The sequence below is a fragment of the Mandrillus leucophaeus genome, unplaced genomic scaffold (assembly GCF_000951045.1).
Source record: "Mandrillus leucophaeus isolate KB7577 unplaced genomic scaffold, Mleu.le_1.0 Scaffold245, whole genome shotgun sequence".
In the NCBI taxonomy this organism is placed as follows: Eukaryota; Metazoa; Chordata; class Mammalia; order Primates; family Cercopithecidae; genus Mandrillus; species Mandrillus leucophaeus.
In genome coordinates, this window is record NW_012102532.1 from 517,194 (window position 1) to 544,961 (window position 27,768).

Consider the following 27,768-nt stretch of genomic DNA (forward strand, 5'->3'; position numbering starts at 1 on the left):
TCCCGCCATTCTCCTGCCTCAGCCTCCCGAGTAGCTGGGACTACAGGCGCCCGCCACCTCGCCCGGCTAGTTTTTTGTATTTTTTAGTAGAGACCGGGTTTCACCGTGTTAGTCAGGATGGTCTCGATCTCCTGACCTCATGATCCGCCTGTCTCGGCCTCCCAAAGTGCTGGGATTACAGGCTTGAGCCACCGCGCCCGGCCAGGAAGAACTTTTTAATAGCATCTGCCACAAAGGTAGCAAGGTTCCTGACATGAGAAGGATCCAACCACCGTGGCAGGGTTAGAGGGGAGTCAACTCTTAAAAGTCCAGGCTTTTTTTCCTGCCAGCCCTGCTGAGTAAAGCCTGGTGTCCAGACTGCTCGGGAAGTGCAAAGCCTGCCCACCACATCAGGGAACTGCAGGCAGGGACGGACTCCCTAGCTCAGGCCTTCCCCACCTTCCCCACAGGGGTTCTCTCTGGGAAATTGCCCCTTGCTTCACCCACTCCTGGCCTCCTGCTGTGCCATTTCCAGGAAAGAAGCTAGCATGACCTTCATTGTTCAAGACCCCCAAGTTCTTAGGTCCAGTCTAAACCGTTCCTGGGGCTGGATGAAAAATGCGTCTGTGGGCTCTGTTTCCCATGACTGTAGGTATGACTGGCCCACTCCTTTCGGTGAAGAAGTCCTTTGTTGACCAGAGAAAAAGGGGCTGCAGTGGGTAACCCTTCCCTTTGGACTCAGCACTTCCTTGGTTAGTCTGAAAAGTCTTCAGTGCTTTGTCCACTTTCCTTGAAGTGAGAAAGCAGCAGAGTCCTGCATGTCCACTTTCCTCCTCTCCCTCTGCTGGTGATGACCCTCGGCAGGTGGGCAGCCCTGGGCAGCTCTGCCTCGCTCCAGTTCCTCTAGCTCATCAACTGATTTCCTCGGTAGGAGTCACTCACCGCGCTCCCTGTGATTCACTCACTGGGGCTGGTTAACCTGTTTACCTTCCTGCCTCTCTGCTGAGTAGGAGTGGCCCTGGATCCCTCCCTCCGGCACGCCCGACAAGCTGCCCTCCTGTGACTGCCGCTCTGCCCGCTGGGCTCGCACCAACTGCCCCCGACCCTGGGAGGTCTCTGCCCGATCCCTACTTAAAGTGTAAAGGGAAAAAAGAGCTTTGAAATCAAACACACTTGGTTTGTGACTCAGCTGCTAACCTGAGATGCCCTGGCTTTTCTTTGGAGCCTGGCGGGGAGTGGGGAGTGGGGAGGCGAGGGGGAGGGGATTGGGGAGGCAGGGGATGATTTCTGAGTCCCAGTTTCACCACTTGCTGTCTGTCTGAAGCTGAGCCAGTTACTTAACTCTCTGGGCCTCAGTTTCCTCATCCATAAAATTAGAGTAATCATGATACCTACTTTCAAGGTGTGTTGTGAGAAATAATTTAAAGCAGATCATCTGATTTAGATTCATTTGTAAAAATGTCTGGCACATAAATATATACAAGCGTTATTACTGTTTTTTTTTTTTTTCTTTGAGACAGTGTCTCACTCTGTGGCCCAAGCTGGAATGCAGTGGCATGATCTCAGCTCACTGCAACCTCGGCCTCCTGAGGTGATTCTCCTGCCTCAGCCTCCCAAGTAGCTGAGACTACAGGCATGCATAACCATGCCTGGCTGATTTTTGTATTTTTAGTAGAGATGGGGATTTCACCATGATGGCCAGACTGGTCTTGAACTCCTGGCCTCAAGTGAGGGGCTCTTTTAAACAACCTTGTTTGGGCTCCATCCCAGACCCCTCAATGCCCGCCTTGGCCTCCCAAAGTGCTGGGATTACAGGCGTGAGCCACCGCGCCCGGCAGTTATTTTTTAATTAAATAAATAAATAAATAATGTATGTTCCCTTGTTCAAACTATTTCCTCTTGCCAAGCCTTAATTTTCCCATCTAAAAAAAAAAATGGGAATAATACTGCCCACCTCCCTGGACTTGTCAGTATTAAATAAGAGAGTGTCTATAAAGCACCCAGCTTTAGGGTGTAGCACATCATGTGACAAGGTCAAGCGCGTAGTGTTTGGTGGGTGTTGAATCTCCTTCCCCTGTGCTGGGGAGCCTTCCCCGACTCCCCTCCCCTCCTAGGTGTTCTTGCCTCTTCCTAACTCCCGCAGCAGCCCTTCAACCAGGAGGGATTCTTTCTGGGCGGATGGCTGCTTCCCAGTCTGCAGTCCCCAGAGGCAGGGCTTCTGGCCTCCTTTCCCCGGCTTTTTCCTGGACTGTCTAGGGACAGCAGAACCTAAGAACTGTGCAGCAGAACCTAAGAACTGTGCAGGCCTCGCCCCGTTCACCCCTGCCCTCCCTCTCCATCTCTCACTGACATATTTTCAACCACAAATATTTATTGAGTGCCCACTGCCCCGCCTGCTGTCCTTCCCCCTCCTGCTGCATCCCTCCCCTCCACCAAGGCCTTAAGGGGTGAAGATGTCTGCAGGCACCAGGGGGAGAAAAACGAGGTTGAGGGGAAGTACCCAAGAAAGCTCTGAAATGAGATGGAAACCATGTCTGCCTGGAAATTTCATTCACTCAACGCCCCACATCTTGGGTATTAAAAAGAGGCAGAGTTTTGGGATTAGGCATAAACAGGATGAGTCACAGCTCAGTCACTCTCTCTGTGATGTTGTGACTTGCCTCTCTTTGCCTTAGTTTCCTCAAGTGTAAAATAGGGATGACAATAGCACCGGCCTGGGAAGACGTGAGAATGAAATGAGATGCCAGTGGACACCTTAGCAGTGTCTGTGCACACAGCAGCTTCTTAAGGAAATGGTCCCTACCCGGGACATTATACAGACGTTAATCAACAACATGGCCCGGCTTTTTTTTTCTCTCTCTCTCCTGGACAGGACGTCCCAACCTTTCTTAGTCCATAACACACCTTTGGACATGATGGAATATGCGAAGGGGCCTCCACCCACAGCATGACAAATCCCAAGCATCCATAATCGCACACATACCAGTGTGTGCACACACACACTCACACCCATAAAGATCTGACACTCCTTGAAGGCACACTAACTCACTATGTTATCATACTTACCCCAGTGTGCCACAGTTACTGGTTTATATGCCTGTCTCTGCCATCTTATTTTATCTGTCTCCAGAACACAGCAAACTACATGCCCTTCAATAAAGGGTGTATGAATTATTCATGAATCCATTTTGCCTGGTGCCTAGCCCTGTGTCTGGCTTGACGCAGGTGTCCCCAAGGTGTGGCATGGCTGGGTGAATGCAAATAAAAGGTATATAAAAACATTCAGCCCTGCCCTCCTCTCTTCTCCACGCTCACCACCCGCTCACCACTCGCTCCGGTTTCCAGACCCAACATTGGCAAAACAGCACTGACGAAACCCAAAACTTCAGGACACACCCAAGCACGTAAAGGTCAGGCACCTGGGCAGGTCAACAGTGCGGCATTTCAGCCTGGGTCTTTTGGGGGAACAGCTTCACAAGGGGCTGCTCTCTAGCCTGACCCATTCTCCTTGTTCTGTAAGGCCCCTGCCTCCAGCCTTTGGGCTCACTTGCAGCCCTAACCTCCACGAACCCCCACTTTGCTTTCTCCATAACAAATTCCCTTCTAAACAAAGACTGACAGCACCCACCTCCGCAGCACCTGCAAGGCCTCGCCTCCCCTCACCTAGCCTCACCTCTCCATCAGACTCTCCTGTGAGGGGGATGAGGCTGTATACTTTGCTGGCATCTTGCTCCAGAAAAGGATGGAGCTGAGCACACCCCTGCCCTTTTGCAGCACTCCCTCCCACTTGCAGGAGGGAGAAGGGAACGGGAGGAAAGGAGAAGGGAACGGGAGGGAAGGAGAAGAGAGGGCAGGGGAGGGCAACGCTGCTGCAACAACCACACTCCGGGTGAGCCTGGGGTGCTAGGACGGCTCCACTGGGCAGGGACAGCAGTCCAGCAAGCTGGAGGCTCCTCGTTTTGCCAGTGGTGAGCTCTACCTGGGACAGGGGTATCAGCTCCCACCCTCAGGTCTGAGGCTGTGCCTGCCCAGTGAGCACCTCAGCACCCCGGACCACCCTTCCAGGCGCAGGCACCAGGGAACGGGCAGAGGGACTAACCGACCTGTAGGGATTGAGGGTGCAGATGGTCACTGCGGGGAAGACAAGCTTGTCCGAGTTGAGGTTGATGTTGAGGCTGACGGGGTAGCTGAAGTACTCTCCGAAAAGCAGGCCGAATTGCCAGTACATCATGCCAAAGGTGCAGAGCCAGAGCACTGCCCAGAAGGCCGTCTTCATGCGGTTGTGCTGGGAGCACACCAGGCGGATGGCGCCGTGGATGGTGGTATTGTTGCAGAAGAACTCGAAGAGCTCTCGGTAGGAGCGGTGGAACTCGATCAGGGCCTCCTCCTCCGCCGTGGGCTGCTGGGGTGCCGCAGGTTCTGGGCCCAGCCCCTGCTCCTCACGCTTGTCCCCCTTCATGAGCCCTGGGGTGGGCTGTGGAGGGCTAGCGTCCTGCTCCTCCAGCTTGTTCCCCTCCATGAGCCCTGGGGTGGGCTGCAGAGGTCTAGGGTCCTGCTCCTCCAGCTTGTTCCCCTTCATGAGCCCCGGGGCGGATTGGGGAGAGCAAGGGTCAGGGTCAAGGCTGAGCTCTGGGCCCTGAGTGCCCTCTCCCATCACCCCTGGAACCCAAGTGAGGTTGCCCCTGGCCATGCCCACGTCCCACCCTGCGCCCACATTCTCCCACTCCTCCCTCCCTCCTCCACCTTTCCTGGAGCCAGCAGACCTGCGGGAGTTGGGGCCAAAAGTGCCGGAGCTGGGCTTCCCTGGAACAGCCTCTCCTCTGCTTCCCTGAGGGGGCCACCCTTTGGTTTCTGTCCCAGCACCTGCTTTTCTGTCTCTGCCCTCTTCCTTTGATCTTCCTCTGGGATCTGTGTCTCAGCGCCTGCCTCTCACTCCCTCTCTATCTGCCCTGTTTCTCTTTGGGTCTCTCCCAGCTCCCCTCTTTCTGACCTGGCTCCTCTCTCTAATCCTGCCTCTCTTCCTCTTCCCCACTTGCCTTGCCCCTTCTCACTCTAGGCCCTCACCTCCAGCCTCTGGCCCTGACCTCGAGCTGCGTCCTGATTCTGTCTCTACCCCAGGACTGCCGGGCTCCAGGAGGTCTGGGCTGCCTCCAGCTTCCCACTCCCAGGTTGCGGCTGGACTGGGACTGGTTCCTTTCCAGTTGAATCTGGCAGCCAAGCCTCTCCTCCCCCTCACCTGACAGGTGCAGCGGCCGGGCTGGGGAGCCTGCCCGCCGGCCGGCCAGGGATGGAAGCAACAGGAGTCTCATTAACATCTCAATTAAAAGTGAGCAGGGCAGGGGGAGGGGCTGAGGAGGAGTCAGAGCTGGGAGTTTTCCAAAGGAAGGAGGGCTCCCGAGGGCAGGTGAACTGGGAGTACTGGACCTGAGAAGGCAGACTCTGGGCAGGGGCTTTAGATGCAGACCTGACAGGCAAGGAGGCTGGGGGACAGGATGGCAGGTTACGGGCAAAGATCAGAACAAGTAGAAGGATCCTGAGCCCACAGCCAGGAGGGCAACACAAGGAGAAGGGGCCAGCCAGGCTGAGAGGGCCTGGGTGGGGAAACCGGAGGACAAGGGAGACAATAGAGAGGGACAGCAAAGGACGGAGAGATGGGGATGGAGGAGGGGCACTGAGTGAGTAGAGGCGGGTGGGGGGTGGAGGCGGAGGCAATAGGAGGAGCCAGCGCCAAAGGGAGCCTCTCTCCAGGCAGGAGAGCAAGGGGGGAGTCCCAAGTGTGCTTCCAGGAACTGCAGTCTCAGCAAGTGGGCAACCCTCTAAGGGTACCCACAGCTCAGCCTCACCCCCAGGCCCTGGAGACAAGAGAGAAGAGGTCTCTGCAAACCTCCTCCTCACTCCTTAAGTGGACGCAGCGCACTCAGGTGGGGCGCATCTGCCTCCTCCTGGTCCCTCCTGTTTCCTGCTGAGTCCTCACCACTCCCTCCAACCTTGTCCAGACCCGGGAGGGGCCCAGGTGAAGCTGGGGGCTAGGCGGGGCCTTAGGACATTCTGTTCTTTTTTACACCATTGGCTGCCAGGCCAGGAATGTGTAATCGCCCCTGTTGTGGTCACAGAGTTGCAGGAATGTGGGCAACCAGAGGCAGCACGAGGGCCAAGCAGGACACTGTGGGCACAGACCCGGAGCCCAGGGAGAGGCAGGGACAGTAGGCACTGAAGGTGCAGGGAGGACGTGGCCAGCGCTGGAAAGGAAGAGAGTGGGCATGGCGCAAGCCTGGACAGGCCCTGGGAGGAGGAGAAATTCACTGATGGGGCTATATTTTTCTCTAAAATCTCTTTCCAAACTTAATGCAGCAAAAGGATAAGGAGTGGAGTGCCAAGTGGTGAGCAAGGAGAGAAGGTAGGGTCAGAGAATCAGACCCAAAAAGGGCTCTAGGAGACTCTGGAGAACCACCCACACAGCCTGGGCCCTGCACGCAACAGGGAGGCCTGCCGCTCCCTCGAGGGCCCCACAGGAGGCAGCCAGGAGTGCAGGAATGTGGTCGCTGGCTTGTCCTGCCTCCCTCCGCAAGCCCACAGACAAAGGCCCAGCCTGAGCACTGATACACACTGGGGGAGGAGATAGGCCTGCAAATAGGTAGCTGCAATACAATAAGATAAGGTTTCTATTTGTACACTTTAAAAGATCGTCTTTAAAACGGACTTCTAACCAAAGCACAGATCTCAGATTTCTCAGAGATAAGAGATAAGAGCCAAGGGCTGGGGGAGCCTAGGGCTCACTGCAGGAGACTCAGGAAGCCTTCCCAGAGAAGGTGTCCTCTCTGCTGAATCTTGAAGAGCAAGGAGTTTAGCAGGCAAAGAGAAAAGGCGGTACTCCAGGCTCAGGGTCCAACCTGGTCTGTGGCTTCCTCTCTTGCTGCTGTCTCTTGCAACTTCTTAAAGTGAGAGCGGTGTCAACCAGGATTCCAAACCAGGTTCCCTTGCTTACCTTGATACTGCTCATGATACCTCCCCTTGGAAGGGACAGCTGGATTTTTCTTCATTGTCCTGATGAAGAAACTGACCCTTCCCAAGGATAAACCAGTTTTCTGAGGTTAGAAAACAAAATATGAGCAGAACTATAAACAGAATTCAGAATCCTCCTCCTCCTCTGGCGTTATCTACTTAGCGCTTTAGCCATTTACTTCCTGAGACAGACTCATGGGGGATCGGGGCTCCGCTGCACCAGGATGGGAAAGCCGGGAAGGCCTCCCTCACTCCCACACAGAGCCCATGGATTCATCCACTCTCTGGGTACAGGGTTATCTCCTTGGCTCTGTGAAAAGGTCTCTGCACTGTCCCCGCCACCCCACAGATCCCAGATACCCCTAGAAACTCCAGTCTCCCTTGAGCCAGGTCCTTACATTGGGCATGGTCCTCCCTGCAGACAAGGTGCTCAGCACCCTGGCTGTTTGATCTCAAAGGTTCTGAAAAGCACCTCCCTGCCTTTTCTATTTGCTAGCTCATGCCTGAAATCCAACCACTAGCTTAAAGCAGCATGGCAAATAGTTTTCGTATCAAGGGCTCTGTGAGAAGAACTGCAATGCCCGGTCTGGGCTGAGCCAGAGGGTGGTGACCCTGCCACGTCCTGCTGGGTATGGGAGTGGCAATGCAAGCCCAGTGCTGCAGCATTCTAGACCTGGAGTGGGCTGGAGCAGGCTTGGTGTTGTGAGGAAAATAGAAATCTGAGACCTGCGCTTTGGTCAGAAGTCCATTTTAAAGATGATCTTTTTAAAGTGTACAAATAAAACACAAATATGTTTTTGTGATAATACAATTTTTCAGCAATACGGAAGTATGTAGAACAATAAAAGCTTCCCTTTGTCCCCTTCCTTTCCCTCCCCCAAGGGGAGCCACCGTAATTTGTATATCTCTCTGTATCTTTTTGTGTGCCGTTATAAACTTACATGTATTTTTTATTTTTATTTTATTTTTTTATTTTTTATTTTATTTTTATTTTTTGAGACAAAGTCTGGCTCTGTCGCCCAGGCTGGAGTGCAGTAGCGTGATCTCGGCTCACTGCAAGCTCCGCCTCCCGGGTTCACACCATTCTCCTGCCTCAGCCTCCCAAGTAGCTGGGACTACAGGCGCCCACCACCACACCCAGCTAATTTTTTGTATTTTTAGTAGAGACAGGGTTTCACGGTGTTCGCCAGGATGGTCTCGATCTCCTGACCTTGTGATCCGCCCGCCTCGGCCTCCCAAAGTGCTGGGATAACAGGCGTGAGCCACCGTGCCCGGCCTACGTGTATTTTTTAAAAACAAAACATATAGTTCTTTTTTATAAGAGGGACCATGTTATAGGTATGTTTCTACAACTTACATTTTTGCTTTTATTTTCTTATTTATTTTAGAGACAGGATCATGCACTGTCCTCTAGGCTGGAGTACAGCAGCATGATCATGGCTCACTGCAGCCTCCAACTCCTAGGCTCAAGCAGTCTCCTGCCTCAGCCTCCCAAAGCGCTGGGATTACAACCATGGGAGCCACCATGCTCAGCCCCTATTTTTGCTTTTAAACTATGTGACTTTGAGAAAGGCACTTGAGCTCTGTGGGCCCCGGTGATCTTACCTGAGAAAATGAAAGGGCAAGAAGGGGTGGGTAAGGCAACCCGGATGGGCGCAAAGACTTTTTCCAGCTGACCTTGCATCTAGCCCCCTGCTTCACGCATGAGGGGACTGAGGCCCACAGAAGCAAAGTGACTTGGCCACAGTCACCCAGGAGTTAGGGGTGGGGCCAGACTGAAAACTGCGCCACTCCTTTCCAAGCTCAGTTCTCCTTCTCTGACTTTGAGGGAAGTAGTTTTATTCTATAAGAAGTCAAGAGCTTTGTAGACTCTGTCTTGGAAGGACCTCCCGCCTTCCCAGGACTACCCCCAGACTCCCCCAGAGCCCCAGCCCTTCCCGCCAACCCAGGGCTGCCTTCCCCTCCCAACACCAGCTATCCTCTAACCCTGTGGTGTGGCCATAAGATATGCACGGCTGCAGGGAGAGAAGTGAAACCAGAGGGGCTGCCGTGGGATGAGGGTTATGAGTGCACAGGGTCTTCCTGCCTCTTGTTCTCCGCGGACAGGAGATGACGGAAGTAATCACTCCAGCCTCCTAGGGAGAGCCCATCTCTGCACTTACCACTCTTTACTATTATTTATTATTATTATCCTGATGTATGTGTGTTTGTACATATGCAGGGACAGAGACCAGGTGTATTCATCTTGGTGACCTCAGTGTCTAGTGGTCACTGTTTGCTGACCCACTCTGTGGAAGACAGCAGAACTAGCATCTTTGCTAGTTTATCTTTGACAGAGCAGGAAATGCTATGAAAAAGCATCTGCAAAACTTCAAACACCCTAACTTCCTCTGACAACCCATTTATTTGTGGTCTATTAATTCGTCTAAATTTTCTTCGCTTTTCCCTGTTCACGTCTATCCTTTCCAGGATGAGAATCAGTTACTTAGTTAAATGCAAGTCTTTATTCTTACTACTTGCAGCTTCACACTGGGGGCTGCCCGCTGTGGAAGACAACAGTCTTTTCAGCTGCCCTTATGTGGTACAGATTTCTCTTTCATTTAAAACGATGGACCAGAAAAATGCCACTCTTCATCTAGTCCCCTGGCAGTTTACTTAGAAGTTCACTCCTAGAAGTTGATCGCTTTGAGTTAAGACAGGGTTTAGCAACCTTGGCACTATTGACATTTTCAGCTGTATCTTTCTTTGTGGTGGGACAGGATGATTCTGTCCTATCTACAATCCTGTGCATTGTAGGACGTTCAGCAGCATCCCTGGCTTCCATCTATTAGATGCTAGTAGCACCTCCTGAGTCATTGCGACCAAAACATCTCCAAATATTGCCAAATGACTTCTGGGGGGCAAAGTCACCCCCGTTGAAAAGACTCGGTTAAGGCATTGTCACCACTGAAAATGCAAATACTCTGGAAAAAGACAACCCTCATCAGTTATGCACTTCTGGGTGTTTGCCAGACCCTTTCCAAGAGCACTAGTCAGCTAACAGCAGAGTGGAGAAGAAGAGAGAAGAAATAGTATTTTTCTTCTGGCCGGGTGCAGTGGCTCATGCCTGTAATCCAAGCACTTTGGGAGGTTAAGGTGTGTGAATGACATGAGGCCAGGAATTCAAAAACAGCCTGGCCAACATGGCAAAACACCATCTCTACTAAAAATACAAAAACTAGCTGGGCCTGTTGGCGCATGCCTGTAGTCCCAGCTACTCAACTTGGGAGGCTGAGGCCAGGAAAATCACTTGAACCTGGGAGGCAGAGGTTGCAGTAAGCTGAGATTGTACCATGGCACTCCAGCCTGGGTGACAGACTGAGACTCTGTCTCAAAAAGAAAAAAAAAGAAGAAGAATCCATTCCCACCAACCCCCTTTCTGGATGCCTCATGGGCCTGTGGAAAGAAGGCGCTCTCAGCAGCTCCCTTGGAAGAAGTCCTGGTAGAAGAGTCCCACCCTCACACACCTTTTAGGAGTCCTGGGGCGCTCGGTCTGGGTCTGGTGGTGCTCAGTGGAAATCAGTCTCAGGGAGACTGGTGAAGAACACAAAAGGAAAGAAACAAAGACAATGCCGTGCCCGTGGTGAACTTGTGAATTTCTCACCCCTGTGAGTCTCCCTTTATCCTCCTGGGGATGGCCGGGCATTGTGGTAGCCAGTTATTGGTAAGATTTGTCTTTCATGATCCAGCTGGGAAACAAGAAACACTCTTTCAAAGTCTTTCAAACAAAGGAATTTAACACAGAGAACTAACTGGTCCATGGGTGATGGAGGAGTTGAGAAGCCAATGGGAGGTAGCTCAGAAAACAGCAGAGCAGGAAACAGCTACCATCTCTAGGCCTGGAAAGACAGCAGGGTGATGTAGCATCAAAGACCAAGAAGCCTCCGGAGCCATTTGGCAGGAACTAAATAGTGTGGACTTCTGGTAGGAGATGGGATTATGGAACGGGGAAGGAAGGAAGACAACCAACTGCAGGTGAAGCCAGAAAGCAGAGAGGGGAGAAATAGCCCGGCTGCTTCTCTCCTCCCACCCCACCTCTGTCCCACAGATCTGCAGGCAAACCAGCAGCCGACTGAACAATAAAGAGGCCACAGAGATAAAGTGATGGGGCCAGGATCAAAACCCAGATCTCAGGGCTCATTCCTTAGGGTGTACAGAGTCCGTGAGGGCTGAAGCGCCAGCTTAGGGCTGGCAGCAGAAAGAAGGATACAGTCCAGCCAGCTGGGGTGAAAAGGGGTCTGACATAGTGGTTACCTCTGAAGCAGGAAGCTTTGACTGGGAAGGGCATGTAGCAACCTTTTGTAGTTCAAGGAACATTCTGGGGCCGGGTATGGTGGCCCACGCCTGTAATCCCAGCACTTTGGGAGGCCAAGGCGGGTGGATCACGAGATCAGGAGTTCAAGACCAGCCTGGCCAACATGGCGAGACCCCGTCTCTACTAAAAATACAAAAATAGCCAGGTGTGGTGGTGGGCGCCTGTAATCCCAGCTACTCGGGAGGCTGAGGCAGAGAATTGTTTGAACCCAGGAGGCAGAGGTTGCAGCGATCCGAGATCGTGCCACTGCGCTCCAGCCTGGGTGACAGAGCAAGACTCCGTATAGAAAAGAGGAGAGGAGAGGAGAGGGGAGAGGAGGGGAGGGGAGGGGAGGGGAGAGGAGGGAGGAGAGGAGAAGAGACGTTCTGGAACAATTGAGGGATTGCAAGAATACACAAAAGTGAAGACTGTCTGAGCTGTAAGATCAGTGTACCTCATGTGTTTCACTGTATTACATGTTACACCTCTATTAAAAGAAAGGGTCTCAGCACGTAGGACAGGGTGGGGAAAAGAGGAAAAATAGAAAAGAGAAAGAGTCCCTGTCTTTTAGAGTAAACTCCTGAAATATTTTCAAATGAAATGATATGATGTCTGGGATTTACTTCAAAATAATCACGAGGGATTCGAAGAGTGTGTGCGTTGGTGGGGGAGGGGGTATACAGAATAAATGAAACTGACAGTGAGTTGAAGCTGCGTAAGGAGTATACGGGAGACTCCAAATATTACTTTTTCTCTTTTGCTATATTAACTTGCATGTGAAATTTCCACAGTAAAAAGTAAAAAGAAGAGAGAGAAAAAAGGGCCTAGGGTCACAACACACATACTCCTTTACGCATGTAAGAGCTCAGTGGGGCATCTCACCCCGGCCTCCAGCGCTCGCGCAGCGCACGCTGTTCTGACACTTCTGCCCTTTCCAGCCATCTTTGGCCCATGTGTACAGTGAGCTGCCTGCACCAGGTGAGGGGAGACAGCCTCACAGAGTGACATGCCTACAGCCTAGGCAGGTCCTTTCCCCGTTTTGTGACCTCCCCTCCCCATGCACACTTCCCATCACTTGCACCTGTCCAGACATCAGACCCGAAGTTAAACAGACCAGTGTAAGGATGAGTGCTGAACAGAGTCCTTCAGGGCGGCGGATGGTGCCCAAGTGACCGATCGCAAGAGACGTTAACCCCTCATCCCAAGGGAGACACCCCTGAGCCACAAGGAGGTGGCAGGACTGCTGGAATGAGTTGGGACCTAGACATCAGGAGACCCAGATTGTAGCCGGCTCTGCTGTGGACTGGTTCTGTGATGTGGCCATCACTCCTTTATTCCATAAATACCTCTTGGGCACATGGTATGTACCAGACTCTGCTAAGCATGGGGAACACATACTTGAAGATTCAGCCTGGGCCATGGCGGCCCTCACGGCCTGGTAGGAAGCAGACAAGACAGCCAGGTACAGAGGGCAGTCTTCACGGGGACTGTACAACCTAGGGCAGAGGACGCCTTCCAGAGCCTCAGTGAAGCCTCAAGGACAGGTGGGAGTCAGGAAGACAGAAACTTGGGGACTAGAGAACCACGTGTAAAAGGGGGCAGCTGCAAGTAGCTCCATGGGCAGATGAGCTGTTGAGGGAGATGGGAGGATGAAAGGAACCAGACCAAGCCACCCTGGAATTCCGTTCCCCTCATGTGTCACCCTTAGCTTCCCTCTCCATGCTTAAGGTGAGGGGGCTGCACTGGGTGGGCTCTCAGCTTTCTCCAGTTCTAAGGGGCTTGAAAGTTCATGGCCAAAGAAGCCAGAGCAGAGGGCCTGAGTGCCCAGGTCCAGCCTGCTGGCCCCAGGACTCCCTTCCGCATACCCTCCCCGTCTCTTTGGGAGGGAGGTTCCCTGAGGACAGGGAGCAGGGCGAGCTGCAGAGCTCTCAAGGGTCTCCTGGGTGACCTGTGCCCATTCCTGTGTGGATTGGGCTGGGTTGGTAGCGTGGGGGGCTGGCTGACTTGCTAGTCCCTTGTAATTTGTCTGAAAAAATCCCAAAGCAGGGCAGGACAACAGGGGAGGAACCCGGGCGTCTGCCAGCCGGTTCTCTTTGGTCTCAGAGCTGCTTCTGCGGCCTTGCAGTCCCTGCGCCCTGCCCTCTCCATGATCGCCCGTCCTGGGCCCCTCGCTTTCCAGATCCCGCATCCATCTGTCCCCTGCGCTCTCTGAAACTCCCTCTGCTCCCCCTGCGAGGCTTGTCCAAGGGCTGACCCCGGGCCTGCCGCCCTTCCCTCGGCTGGGCCCGGGCTGTCCGCAGTCCGCTCTCCTGGTCGGGCTTCCGAAGAAGGGAGGAGGCCGGTTCCGGCCCCGCGGCCCTCACGTGCTTTCCCGGCCGCCCCTCCCGCCCCGCATCGAGGCAGACAAGCCTGTTCCTCTTCCCTTGGCTGCGATTGCGACAGGCCGGCCTGGCTCCCAGCGCTCCCTGTCCCCGCCCCGCGGCCAGCTCGCTCCACTCCCACTTCCTGAGCTCCGCCGTGGGAGCCCTGGAGGCCCGGCCTGGCCGCTCCCGGCCCTGGGGGGCACATCGGCCCTGAGTCCCGTCCCAGGCTCTGGGCTCAGGCAGCTGCCGCCACCGCTGCCCAGGGCGTCGGGCCTCCTGCCTTCCTCCCAGGCCCCCACGCTGCTGGCCGCCTGGCCGAGTGGCCGCCATGCGCCTGCCTTGGGCCACCTCTGCCCCCGGCCTGGCCTGGGGGCCTCTGGTGCTGGGCCTCTTCGGGCTCCTGGCAGCATCCCAGCCCCAGGTGGTGAGGAAGGGGCCTGGTAGGAGTGGGCGAGGGTGGGGAAGAGGGATCTGGGCAGGCTTCGCTGCATTCCCTCTGCCCTCCCAAGCTGACGCCTGACTAATTCTTCTCTCCTCTTCTCCATCTCCCTCTGAAGGTGCCTCCATACGGGTCGGAGAACCAGACCTGCAGGGACCAGGAAAAGGAATACTATGAGCCCAGGCACCGCATCTGCTGCTCCCGCTGCCCGCCAGGTGAGAGGCAATAGCAGGACGAACCTGGGCCTCGGAAGTGGGTCACAGGGTCTCCAGCCCCCTTGAGGCCTCAGAGGGAGGGTGGGCACTGTCCCCCAGGAAAACTGGCTGCTGGAGAGGAGCATGGGAAACCCTAGACATCAGGTGGAGGAGATAGGACTGGCCCTCCCCACTGGGCCTCCTCTTTCCTTACCTCACTGAGAGGGAGCCAGAGGGCCACGGGCAGGATGATGGGGGGCCAGAGAGACCGAGGGAAAGGCCGGGGTCACACCACAGGCAGCAGAGGTGAGGGTGGACCCTGTCTCCTGAAGCTCTACTACCGCACTCACGTTCTAGGCACCTATGTCTCAGCTAAATGTAGCCGCAGCCGGGACACAGTTTGTGCCACATGTGCCGAAAATTCCTACAACGAGCACTGGAACTACCTGACCATCTGCCAGCTGTGCCGCCCCTGTGACCCAGGTGAGTGGGGATGTGCCTGCGGGGGGCTGGATCCCCTGGAGCTCGGCCCCTCCCTAAGCCCTCCCGTCTCTCCACCAGTGATGGGCCTCGAGGAGATTGCCCCCTGCACAAGCAAACGGAAGACCCAGTGCCGCTGCCAGCCGGGAATGTTCTGTGCTGCCTGGGCCCTCGAGTGTACACACTGCGAGCTACTTTCTGACTGCCCGCCTGGCACTGAAGCCGAGCTCAAAGGTCAGAGGTCCCTGAGGGGCTGGATGTGAAAAGGAGGCTGGGTGCCAGGGATGGCAAGTGGGAGAAGGGAATATGGTACTGTGTCCACAGCGACCCCCCAGGTCCTTGGCTTAATATTCCTCTTCTCATTCCATGCAGAGGCTCCCAGGAGGGTTCTGGAGGGACATGAAACTGGGACAGGTGCAGGGGGGCACACCAGGGGTTTCTTCTCAGTACTGAGAAGCTGGGGCAAAATGGTAAGCTGTAGGCCAGGTGCGGTGGCCCACGCCTGTAATCCCAGCACTTTGGGAGACTGAGGCAGGTGGATCATGAGGTCAGGAGACCGAGACCATCCAGACTAACAAGGTGAAACCCCGTCTCTACTAAAAATACAAAAAATTAGCCGGGCGTGGTGGTGGGTGCCTGTAGTCCCAGCTACTCGGGAGGCGGAGGCAGGAGAATGGCATGAACCCGGGAGGTGGAGCTTGCAGTGAGCCGAGATCGCGCCACTGCAGTCCAGCCTGGACAACAGAGTGAGACTCCTTCTAAAAAAAAAAAAAAAAAAAGATAGGCAGCAAAGCAGAGCTTGGGAAAGGTGAGGCGAGAGCTACGGAATGGGGTGGATGGGCAAGGAGGAGGCCATCCCGAGGCTTAAAGGAAACTCACAGCCCGGCAAAGGGCTCCTCCCTTTTGCCAATTCACCCTGGCTGGCCTGCCTTTCTCTTGGCAGATGAAGTTGGGAAGGGTAACAACCACTGCGTCCCCTGCAAGGCAGGACACTTCCAGAATACCTCCTCCCCCAGCGCCCGCTGCCAGCCCCACACCAGGTGAGTGCGGCCCCACCCGTGCTCCTTCCACCCTCTGAGAAGCCTCAGCTGCGAACAACCCCCAGCCCCCATCCTTGACACTGTGGACTTGACTCACCACTTTCAGCCGCCCCGCATGCCCACTGGGACTCTGGTGGGCCAGGGCGTGGAAAGCTCATCATCTCTTTTTTCCCCTGCAGGTGTGAGGACCAAGGGCTGGTGGAGGCAGCTCCAGGCACTGCCCAATCGGACACAACCTGCAGAAATCCATCAGAGTCGCTGCCCCCAGAGATGTCAGGTGAGGGTCCAGGGCTGAGGGAAACAGAGGGGTGCCTTGGAAAATGCCTTAATGCTCCACAGCTAAAAAAAATGGGGAAAAGATTAATCCTTCCTTCCCAGAATTGGAGCAAGAAGAAAAGTTCCTTACAGAAAAAATTAGAGTATCCCTAGGCTAGTTCACACACACACACACACACACACACACTTACTTTTAAAATTATATATACTGTAATACTATGTAAAGGAACACATCCCTTGGCATTTTAGAGCTGGAATTGTAGAGAGTATGTAAGCTAACCTTCTCATCTTATATATGAAAAACTGATGCTCAAAGAAGTGAAGCGACTTAAAAGTCACACAGCTGGGCAGGAAACCATAGCCCAGACTCCCAGTCCAGTTTCTCCCCAGGCCTCCCATTCTATATTCCCTTAGGCTACTGAGATGTAATGATAGCTACTACTGTCATCATTTTGGGCATACCAACATCACACAATCCATTTTTTTTCACACAATCCATTAACTAGACCAAACACCTCTTTATTAAACTATATATTTTTATTATTAGACACAAGATTCCCATTTGACTGTTTCTTGACTGTTTCCTGTGGATTGATTGGCTTGCTAGCCTGGTAGATGACTACAAGATGTTTCTAATGACTGTAACATCACTAATTGGCAGAAGGTTCACTGTGTGTGTTGGGCACTCTGTAACCGCTTTACATTTACTAACTCATTTCATCTTCTTAATGATGCTATGAGGTAGATTCTATTATCATCCTCATGGACTGAAGGAAGAAACTGAGGCTCAAAGAGGTTAAGTGACATACTCAAGATCATCCACCCAGGTGGTCATTGGTGTTATTAGAAACTGTACTCAGGTTTTCTTACTCCAGAGCCCATGTCATAGTGCATGCACTGTAGAAAATTGGAGACTTCAGATAAGCAAAACTGAAACTCACCCACAGAACCACTACCTAGAATATCCACTCGTTACATTGCGGTATATATTCCTCCCAGACATTTTTCTATGCATGTTTATACATACTGGGTTTTGTTGTTGGTGGTGTTGTTTACTAAAAGCGAAGTAATTTTAATATTTTATAACCTGATTTTTTCATTCCACAATCTAAGTATTTTTCTGTGCTCTGTTAATTTTTAACTATGTATCAAATACAACTGGCATTTTAGAGCTGGAATTGTAGAGTATGTAAGCTATCCTTCTCATCTTATATATGAAAAACGGATGCTCAAAGAAGTGAAGCGACTTAAAAGTCACACAGCTGGGCAGGAAACCAAAGCCCAGACTCCCAGTCCAGTTTCTCCCCAGGCCTCCCATTCCATATTCCCTTAGGCTACAGATTTACATGAATGAGAAGGGGAAAAATGCCCAGCAGAGAAATGCGCCAGTCCTCCCACACTTCCCCAGGCATAGCTGAAGGGCACTGGAGACTCCATGCTATTGCTGGCAGCTCTGGTACCCAGAGAAGGAGAAATTACCCACTGCTACAGATCAAAGCTGGAGAAGCTGAACTCCAGCCTTTCTTTCTCTTCCCCTCCTAGAATCTGCCCTGAGCAAGGGGGTGGAGAACTTGCAAGCCCTGCTCTCCCAGGTGACCGCAGGCAGTTCCAAAGCAAGGTTCCCCACTCTCTCATACCCGTAAACACCCTCACAGGTATAGCAGGGCAACCCTAGCTCCTCTACAGCGGCCCCTCTGTACAATGGCTGAGGCCACAACTCCAAGCCCCACCCTTCCCTACTGTCTCCCAATCCCACTTCCAGACCTTGAAAATCAGCTGCCCAAGCTCCCATCCTGCACGCACAAGCCTGCCCAATCCTGATCTCTGAGCAGGAGGGCACCAGCACCACCCCCAAACATGCCCATCCATGATACAGTCTCTCCTGGCTGCCAAGAGGTCCTCAAGTCCAACTTAGTTCCCCTTCTCTGTAACCCAAGGGAAGTTTCTCTCATTCTGCCTTTAGGAGCTGCAGTGTGGCTAGAAGAAAAAAAAGCTGCTCCCTTTTCTCTGTCTGGGTTGCCCAGGGATCTGGAAAGTTCTTCCTTCTCCTCCCCTCTGTCCTTTTTGGGGCTGTGATCACCCCTCCTGTTTGCTGTCCTGGCAGGAACCATGCTGATGCTGGCCATCCTGCTGCCACTGGCCTTCTTTCTGCTCCTTGCCACCATCTTTGCCTGCATCTGGAAGAGCCACCCTTCTCTTTGCAGGAAACTGGGTAGGAAGGGGTCAGCTGCAGTGGATGGGTTGGCAGTGGGAGGCGGAGGGAGGAATATTCAACTTCCCCGGTGCAACCCTCCACACCCTCAAGACTCCCAAAGCCTACCCCCTACATCGACATCCTTATCTTCATCCAGCTGCTTATTCTGAGGCTGGAGATGAGAGTGACAGTGGCTTGTTCCTCTGGCCCCCGGGTGGTCAAGTTGCTACACACTGTGGTGGGGTGTGGAGGCTGAAAGGCTAGGTCTGAGGCCTGCCCGGGAGCCTACACCCATTTCATTCTCCATTGCAGGATCGCTGCTCAAGAGGCGTCCACAGGTAATGGCGGGGGCTGAGAAGGCAGCAAGGAGGGGAAGAGGTGATGAGAGTACAAAGTGGGAGCAGACAGGAAAAGAGTATGCAGGCTGACTCCACACTCATTCATTCATTCATTCAACTGATGATTGACTGAACATGCCATGTGCCAGGCACTGTCCTAGGCACTGGGGGTACCTCCTCTCCTGGAGTCCACATGCCCATGGAGCCAGAATAAAGTTAAACCATATATCAGGTGGTATCATTGCTAAATAAAGCAGGTAAGGGCTCAGAGAGTGACAGTGGCAAAGGAGGCGGGTATTTTAGACAGAGGGGACAGTGAAGGCCTCTCTGAGAACCTGGTATTTGAGCGGAGAGCTGAAGAAGCGAGGAGCCAGCCATGGGGTTATCTGGGGGGAAAGTGCTCCAGGAAGAGGGAGCATCCAGTGCAAAGACCCTGAGGCCGGGGCATGGGGAGGAGCAGAGGCGGGTGGTGAGTTGCCAAAGCATGGAGTGGGGTACGAGAACTAAAGAAAGATGAGCCAGCCTGGGCAACACAGCCAGACCCCATCTCTACCCAAAATGTTGTTTCAAGTTAGCCAGGCAGGGCCAGGTGCAGTGGCTCATGCCTGTAATCCCAGCACTTCAGGAGGCCAAGGCGGGTGGATCACTTGAGGTCAGGAGTTTGAGACCAGCCTGGCCAACATGGTGAAACCCTATCTCTACTAAAAATACAAAAATTAGCCAGGCTTGGTGGCAGGCACCTGTAATCCCAGCTACTCGGGAGGCTGAGGCAGGAGAATTGCTTGAACCCGGGAGGCGGAGGTTGCAGTTGAGCTGAGATTATGCCACTGCACTCCAGCCTGGGTGACAGAGTGAGACTCTGTCTCAAAAAAAAAAAAAAAAAAACAGTTAGCCAGGCAGTCCCAGCTACTCAGGAGGCTGAGGCTAGAGGATCACTTGAGTCCAAGAGTTCTTGGGCCTGCAGTGACCTATGACTGCACCACTGCAGTGTAGTCTGGGTGACAGAGCCCGACCCTGTCTCAATAAAGAAAGAAAGAGAGAAAGAGAAAAAGAGAGAGAAAGGAGGGAGGGAGGGAGGGAGGGAGAAAAAAGGGTCTGGGGCCCTTGTCATTGTTTGGGTCTCCATCTCTTCCCTGCAGGGAGAGGGACCTAATCCTGTAGCTGCAGGCTGGGACCCTCCAAAGGCCAATCCACAGTACCCTGACCTGGTAGAGCCATTGCTACCCATCTCTGGAGATGTTTCCCCAGTATCCACTGGGCTTCCCACAGCCCTAGTTTCGGAGGAAGGGGTGCCGCAGCAGCAGAGTCCTCTGGACCTGACCAGGGAGCCGCAGTTGGAACCTGGGGAGCAGAACCAGGTGGCCCACGGTGAGCCTGGGGCAGGGAGAAGAGAGGAAGGATGGGGAAGGATGGGGAAGGATGGGGAGAGAGGGATGACTGGCAGAGAGAGACTGTGGGCCAGATGAAATAAAAAGACCAAAACAGAGGCAGACAGAGACTCTGCTGCCAGTCAGTGTCACAACTAGAGAAAAAGGAAGAGACTGGAAAGCCCAGAAACAGAGAAATGAACACAGAGCTCAAGAAACCAGCAGCAAGCAGGAGAGGGGCAGGGCCAGGGGAAAGGCGAGAAGAAGGTAGGAATTCAAGAAGCAGCGGGCCTGAACTGGGGGCCTTCCTTCCTCAACACTCTGCCTCCTTTCCTACAGGTACCAATGGCATTCATGTCACTGGCGGGTCTATGACCATCACTGGCAACATCTACATCTACAATGGACCAGTACTGGGGGGACCACCAGGTCCTGGAGATCTCCCAGCTACCCCCGACCCTCCATACCCCATTCCCGAAGAGGGGGACCCTGGCCCTCCCGGACTCTCTACTCCCCACCAGGAAGATGGCAAGGCTTGGCACCTGGCGGAGACAGAGCACTGTGGTGCCACGCCCTCTAACAGGGGCCCAAGGAGCCAATTTATCACCTATGACTGATGGCGTCTGAGAAAAGGCAGAAGATTGGAGGCACAAGGGCACCTTCTCCCTTGAGGCCACCCTGCCCATGTGGGATTCACAGGGGGCCTGAGTAGGGCCCGGGGAGGCAGAGCCCTAAGGGACGAAAGCTCAGACACCTCTGAGAGCAGGTGGGCACTGGCTGGGTACGATGCCCTCCACAGGACTCTCCCTACTGCCTGAGCAAACCTGAGGCCTCCTGGCAGACCCGCCCACCCACTGGGGCTGCTCAGCCTCGGGCACGGACAGGGCACATGATACCAACTGCTGCCCACTATGGCACGCCGCACCGGAGCACGGCACCGAGGGAGCCGCCACATGGTCACCTCCAAGGACGTCACCGGGCCCTCTAAAGGATTCGTGGTGCTCATCCCCAAGCTTCAGAGGCCCTTTGGGGTTCCACACTTCACATGGACTGAGGTAGACCCTGCATGAGGATGAAATTATAGGGAGGACGCTCCTTCCCTCCCCTCCTAGAGGAGAGGAAAGGGAGTCATTAACAACTAGGGGGTTGGGTAGGATTCCTAGGTGTGGGGAAGAGTTTTGGAAGGGGAGGAAAATGGCGAGTGTATTTATATTGTAACCACATGCAAATAAAAAGAATGGGACCTAGATAATTTATTTTCTTGGGATTTATACAGAAACACTATTCCATGGAGACAGTCCCAAAGACAAAGGTCAAGACACTGAAATATAATCCCATAAAGGTATTTCAGTGAGGAACTGGTGGGTATAGTCCAGGAAATAACAGTCGAGTCAGTGATGGCTGACAACGTGCCTGGCAGTGTTCTCAATGTTTTACAATCCTAACTTATTTAATCCTCACAATAACTCCATGAGGTAGGTATGATTCCCATTTAACAGATGACGACACTGAGGCACAGAGCAGTAACTTTCCCATTTCAGCTGCAAATGACAAAGCTGGGATTTGCACCCAGTTTGTCTGGCTTTTAGAGGCCTCTTGAGCGGGGGGAAAATCACGCCCTTCCAGAATTTCTTTGAACAGGTAGAATGGTCTGGCCTTCTCAAATAATCAGATCTCTTGCATGTTCCGCAGGTGTTAAGTCTCAGTCAACTCTCAAACATCTAGCCACACGCAAACTTCTCCAAGGTTGATTGAAGGGAAGTGTGTGTATTTTTTCTTTTTTTAGACAGTGTCTCATTCTGTCACTCAGGCTGTAGTGCAGTGGCACTATCGTGGCTCATGGCAACCTTGAACTCCTATCTCAAGGGATCTGCCTGCCTCAGCCTCCCAAGTAGCTGGGGCTGTAGGTATGTGCCATGACGCCCGGCTAATTTTTTGTATTTTTAGTAGAGATCAGGTCTCCCTGTGTTGCCCAGGCTGGTCTCGAACTCCTGGGCTCAAGCAATCCTCCTGCCTTGGCCTCTCAACATGCAGTGATTACAGGCGTGAGAGCCACCGTGCCTGACCCGAGGTGTGCACTTTAGACATAAAATGAGAGAGGCCAAGTTCACATTCTGTTGGTGAACAGAAATTTAGGCTGGCCTCCTTTTGGTTCAGAAAGAGTATTTGTGATTTTTACTTCTTTGGTTTCTTTTTGTCTTCTTTTATTTTTTCCCCCCAAAAGGACTTTAAATCTTCTCAAGTCCTCTTATTAGTAAGTGTTTGCCGCTCCCCGTCCCTGAATTAACTCCTGTGCTCTCTAGAGAGGATCTTAGTTTGCAGGATTGTTAGGGAGCTGCTGCCAGTTGGCTGCTCCTTCCATAAAAGGCCACTGTCGTGGCTCTGATATGAAGAACTCTGTCACTGGGGCTCATCAGGATGGAGCGGCTGCCAAACACACACCTCAGAAGGCGTCTGATCCAACTGAGTGGATGGGTCATTTCAGGTTGACTGTGAAAGTATCACATCCAACTTCCTTTTTTGAAAAGTAAATAATGGTGAGCTGTATCTTTAAATAAAATTAAATCTCCTGCCCCTGCAATATGCTGGGGCCAGACTGCATGAATTCTTAATAATTGTTCTAATGTGTTTAGATTAAAAAAAACAAATTTTACACATTTTTTTCAACAAAATAAAAGAAGGAAAATATTTTGAAAGAAATGGTACTAAAGCACAGCCCTTTGTGACACCATTCAGATTTATGATTATACCTGCCGATATGTTTTTAGATACAGGGTCTGACTGTGTCACCCTGGCTGGAGTGCAGTGGCACAATCATGGCTCATGTAGCCTCAACTTCTAGACTCAAATGATCCTCCTACCTCAGCCTCCCACATAGCTAGAGCTATAGATGCATGCCACCACATCTGGCTCTTTTTTTTTTTAATTTCTTTTTTAAGAAATGGGGTCTTGCTATGTTGCCCAGGCTGGTCTCAAACTCCTGGGATCAAGTGATCCTCCTACCTCAGCCTCCCAAAGAGCTGAGATTGCAGGCATGAGCCACTGCAGCCGGCCTGCCTAAATTAATTTTCTAGAGCCACCATAACAAAGTACTGCAGACTGGATAGCTGAAGCTGCAGAGATTTATCTTCTCACAGCTCTGGAGGCTGGAAGTCAGAGGTCAAGGTGTTGGCAAGGTTGGTGTCCTCTGAGGCCTTTCTCCTTGGCCTGCTAATAGTGGCCTTCCTGACACCTGTGTCTTCACATGGTCTTTCCTTTGTGCATGAGTGTGTCCTAATCTTCTCTTAGTGGATTAGGCCCACCCTGATGACCTCATTTTAACTTAATCACCTCTTCAAAGCCCCTGTTTCCAAATAAGGTCCCATTCTGAGATCCTGGGAGTTGGCGTCAGCACATGGATTTTGGAGGGGGACATGATTCCACGCAAAGCATTGCCCGTGTCTATTTTGCCAGTGTTGGGTCAGTACAGGCTCCAGGACACAGCCACAGAGCACAGGCCACGTGGAGGGGAGCTTCTGTCTAGAAGGAAAAGTTGGCAGAAAACCAACAAAGACAACTTCTTGATGACGGCCTTCAAAAGATGCAACAGGATGCAATGGCGGTTGACAATGGAATAATTGTTGGTTGTGAGAACCCTAATCCTCTGCCACAGGGAGGAGACAGCTGACACCAAGTCCAATCCACATCAACATGGGGGTGGGACACCCGTGAGGGGGACAAGGCTGTAGCCCAGAAGAAAGGTGGATGAAACTGGGGAAGGAGCAGTAGCACAGGGAGATGGGGGAGGATGGGGTAATTCAGAATTTCCCTTTTTGAGAGTGGTATCAACACAATGTCAAAGTAGGAGTTCTCCGGCTTCTCTCCTCCCCAACAGAATTTCAACTAGCAACAATCCCGTGGCAACTTTACCACCCTGAATACCCCAGAACTTGGAGTGAAGCTTTGTGTCCCCTCGGATGACAGAGCCGAGGAAAACCATGAAGACAGTAAGGGGATGGCTGCTTTCTGACCACGCCACTCCTCCCCAAGCCTGCACAGTGCCACACGCAGAGGAGTCCCTGGATGCTCGGTTTCTCCAGTGGACATAGTGGATGAGAGGTGGGCGTTCAGCTTCCCTACCAGTCTGAGACTTCACAGGAGACTCACTCTAGTCTTTTCCGGCAGGAAGCACTGTGAGTACCGGCAGGGTTAGCCCACCAAGGGTCAGTAAGAACTTCCCTTTTCTTTCTTTCTTTTTTTTTTTTTGAGACGGAGTCTCGCTCTGTCGCCCAGGCTGGACACTGCAAACTCTGCTCACTGCAAGCTCCGCCTCTGGGGTTCACACCATTCTCCTGCCTCAGCCTCCCAAGTAGCTGGGACTACAGGTACCCACCACCACGCCCAGCTAATTTTTTGTATTTTTTTTAGTAGAGACGGGGTTTCACCATGTTGGGCAGGATAGTCTGGATCTCCTGACCTTGTGATCTGCCCGCCTCGGCCTCCCAAAGTGCTGGGATTACAGGCGTGAGCCACCGCGCCCGGCCAGAACTTCCCTTTTCAAAGGATAAAGCGGTTCACACAGACAGCTGTGGTGGACTCCTTCTGCTGCCTGCCCAGCAGACTTCTGCACATTTCCTAAGGACAGAACCACATTTCTGTACTAGGGCAGAGATTCTGTGACATCAGGAGAAGAGGCCCTTCCCCCAATCCCAGGAGCCGATAAACTCTTTCTTCTTTGCAATTGTACAATGACATGCACAGGGAAGTCTTCCTTTCCAGGAGATAAAGCACCATTAGGAGAAAGTTTTTGGCTTACCTTGGCCCTTATTTTTTGTTTGGGGGATGTTGTGTGTGACAGCATCATTCCTGAGCTGTGGTAGCCATCTTACCATCATGAGGAAACAGCCACGGGAATAAAAAGTCAGTCCTCTGAGGACCTGGAAGAAAGGAAAGAACATGGCTCCCAAGGCATCACTGAGACCCAAATCATCAGTAAGTAAGCACAGCACCTACTTCTGGGCTTCTTTTTACCAGAGGAAAAAAAGTTCCCATTTGTGTCAATCATAGCGTCCAGTTTTCCTTTTCCTTTTTAGTTTTAATTGTATTTATTTCCTCTCTTTCGGATGGGTGACTTATTCACATGGGTCAAAATTCAAAAAGTATCAAAGAGTAAATAGTGAAATGTCTCTCTTTCACTCCTATCCCCCAACCACCAAGGTCCCTGCCCTGGAAGCAACCAATGTTACTGTTTCTGATGCTTTTCAGAGGTAATTTATGCATATTCAAACAAATATATATGAATATATTCCTTTGGTGTTTTATTTCTACAAATGGTACTACAGTAGTCCCCCCTTATCTGTGGTTTTGCTTCCCATGGTTTCAGTTATCTGCTGTCAACTGTGGTCCAAAAATATTAAATGGAAAATTCCGTAAAGAAACAACTCATCTGTTTTAAATTGTGCACTGTTCTGAACAGCATGATGAAACCTCAAGCTGTCCTACTGAGTCAGATTAGGGATGGGACTTGGCCCCACTCATGCCCCGCTGAGAACCTCTATTGTAAGCTGGTGGGGATGTGGCCAGCGAGGACCCCAACCAGACTGTCCAGACCTTGCACCGTGAATCTTGCTCAAGGCACTATGCCCACTCATCGCAGACCCTTAGAGAGACTAACATGAGCAATGTCCCACCATAAATCTTACTCCAGGTGCCATACCCACTAGTTGTAGAACCTTGAAGAAATTAAAATAAGCAGCTCCCACCTTAAATCCCACTCAAAGGAGTTAACCCTATCTCCCGTATGTACACCACAAGACCAGAAGAATGAGCGCTTCTTTGCCTTATCTTCATTATAATTCCAAAAATCACACCCAAGGGTGGGGACTTAACATGCTAATGAGACACATGATGCATAAAGAACTGTGTTATTAAACTGAACAGGTGCCAAAGTTTCCTCATCTCTACCTGCTCAAACTCACTCCCTTCCCACTTCAGCTCCTTCAGGATTACTCTCTTGAGTCTCTTCCAGGAGCCAGCCAGAGAATTCTCTCTGCCGCCTCCCTTACGCCCTGCATAAGCTCTAATAAAGCCTTGTCTGGGAGAACTCCTTTGGCCTCATGTTAGCAACTATTGCATTAACAAACCCCAAGACCCCGTGGTTGGTAACACTACTCCTGTCCTTCAAGACATGAATTCTCCCTTTGTCCAGCATCTCCTCCCTGCAGACGCTCCCTACTCCTTAGTCACTTACAAGCCTTCCCAGTGATCAGACCAACTGTTGGGGTATTGCATGCTTGTGTTCAAGTCACTCTTATTTTACTTCATAATGGCCCCAAAGCGCAAGAGTGGTGATACTGGTAATTTAGATATGACAAAGAGAAGCCATAATATGCTTTATTTGATGACTTTGCTAAGATCTACAATAACAATGAACCTTCTATTCATGAAATTATGAAGCAGATAAAAGAAATTCATACTAGTGTTGCTGTCACACCTTAAACTACAAAAGTCATGGTGCATGATAAGTGCTTAGTTAAGATGGAAAAGGCGGCCGGGCGCTGTGGCTCACGCCTGTAATCCCAGCACTTTGGGAGGCCGAGGTGGGAGGATCACGAGGTCAGGAGATCGAGACCATCCTGGTCAACACGGTGAAACCCCGTCTCTACTAAAAATACAAAAAAATTAGCCGGGCGCCGTGGCGGGCGCCTGTAGTCCCAGCTACTCGGGAGGCTGAGGCAGGAGAATGGCGTGAATCCGGGAGGCGGAGCTTGCAGTGAGCCGAGATTGCGCCACTGCACTCCAGCCTGGGCGACAGAGCGAGACTCCGTCTCAGAAAAAAAAAAAAAAAAAAGATGGAAAAGGCATCAAATTTGTGGGTGGAAGACATGAACAGAAACGTGTTTTGACTGACAGCAATCAGGTTCAGTGCTATCCACAGTTTCAGGCATCCACTGGGGGTCTTGGAACGTATCCCCCTTGGAGTGGGGTAGACTACTGTACACGATGTTCTGTAAGTTCTTCCCCTTGCCTTTTTCATTTATTAAAATAGCTTGGCCATAACTCCATATTAGTACCAAAAAAAACTTTCTCATTCATTTTTCTATCTATGTGGTATTCTATTACATGGCTGTACCATTTAACTGGATCCCTTTTGAGGATTTTTAATTCATTTCCAACCTTTACTATTACAGACAACACTACAGTAATAACCTATGTCATTTTGCACATGTGGAAGTACTACTACAAAAAACAATTGCTGGAAATAAAATTTCCTGGTTAGAAGGTACATACATTTTGTTTTGATAAATGTTGCTAATTTGTCCTCCATGGAGATGGAACATCGGAAATTTTTTTTTTTTTTTACACAGAGTCTCGCTCTGTTGCCCAGGCTGGAGGGCAGTGGCGCGATCTGGGCTCACTGCAAGCTCCGCCTCCCGGGTTCACACCATTCTTCTGCCTCAGCCTCCGGAGTAGCTGGGACTACAGGCGCCTGCCACCACTCCCGGCAAAGTTTTTGTATTTTTGGTAGAGACGGGGTTTCACCGTGTTAACCAGGATGGCCTCGATCTCCTGACCTCGTGATCCGCCCGTCTCAGCCTCCCAAAGTGCTGGGATTATAGGCATGAGCCACTGCGCCTTGCCGAACATCGGAAATTTTTAAGTGTCCATTTCCTTACATAAACACCAACTTTGATGTGTTATCAAACATTTTGATCTTTGTCAAACTGAAAGATGAAAAAAAAAGTTATCTCAGTGTCATTTTTATTTGGATTTCCTATTGTGAG

At 51.9% G+C, this 27,768-nt stretch overlaps 2 protein-coding genes across 4 annotated transcripts in view; one reads left to right on the plus strand and one right to left on the minus strand.

The window, feature by feature from the left end:
* Nucleotides 1-7,388, minus strand: part of SCNN1A (sodium channel, non voltage gated 1 alpha subunit) — a 34,347-nt gene extending 26,959 nt beyond the window's left edge. Inside the window, exons 1-3 of one of the 2 annotated variants that reach the window (XM_011982941.1) lie at nt 6,965-7,388; nt 5,216-5,236; nt 4,083-4,552 (exon numbers count right to left, since the gene is read on the minus strand). In XM_011982941.1, coding sequence (XP_011838331.1) covers nt 4,083-4,552; nt 5,216-5,236; nt 6,965-6,979 — 506 coding nt within the window. In that variant the 5' untranslated portion in view covers nt 6,980-7,388. The remainder of the gene's footprint in view (nt 1-4,082; nt 4,553-5,215; nt 5,237-6,964) is intronic. The other variant, XM_011982942.1, reaches the window with a different exon arrangement.
* LTBR (lymphotoxin beta receptor (TNFR superfamily, member 3)) lies at nt 4,760-21,257 on the plus strand. 2 transcript variants are annotated; one of them, XM_011982939.1, is made up of 10 exons: nt 4,760-5,305; nt 14,235-14,331; nt 14,668-14,793; nt 14,872-15,024; nt 15,734-15,830; nt 16,010-16,107; nt 18,211-18,318; nt 18,613-18,638; nt 19,778-20,006; nt 20,345-21,257. In XM_011982939.1, the coding sequence occupies exons 1-10, from the start codon at nt 5,267-5,269 to the stop codon at nt 20,620-20,622; spliced, it is 1,251 nt and encodes a 416-aa protein (XP_011838329.1). In that variant the 5' UTR covers nt 4,760-5,266; the 3' UTR covers nt 20,623-21,257. The 2 variants fall into 2 exon arrangements, with proteins under 2 accessions (XP_011838329.1, XP_011838328.1); XM_011982938.1 differs by lacking the exon at nt 4,760-5,305 and adding an exon at nt 13,442-14,101.
* Nucleotides 21,258-27,768: the final 6,511 nt, after the last annotated feature.

Excerpts from the sequence above, each read along its gene's own strand:
- LTBR (XM_011982938.1), top strand. The coding sequence starts at position 14,006 with ATGCGCCTGCCTTGGGCCACCTCTGCCCCCGGCCTGGCCTGGGGGCCT. Across the intron at positions 14,794-14,871 it reads GTGCCGCCCCTGTGACCCAG|TGATGGGCCTCGAGGAGATT; the intron begins GTGAGTGGGGAT and ends TCTCTCCACCAG. Across the intron at positions 18,319-18,612 it reads TTCTCTTTGCAGGAAACTGG|GATCGCTGCTCAAGAGGCGT; the intron begins GTAGGAAGGGGT and ends TCTCCATTGCAG.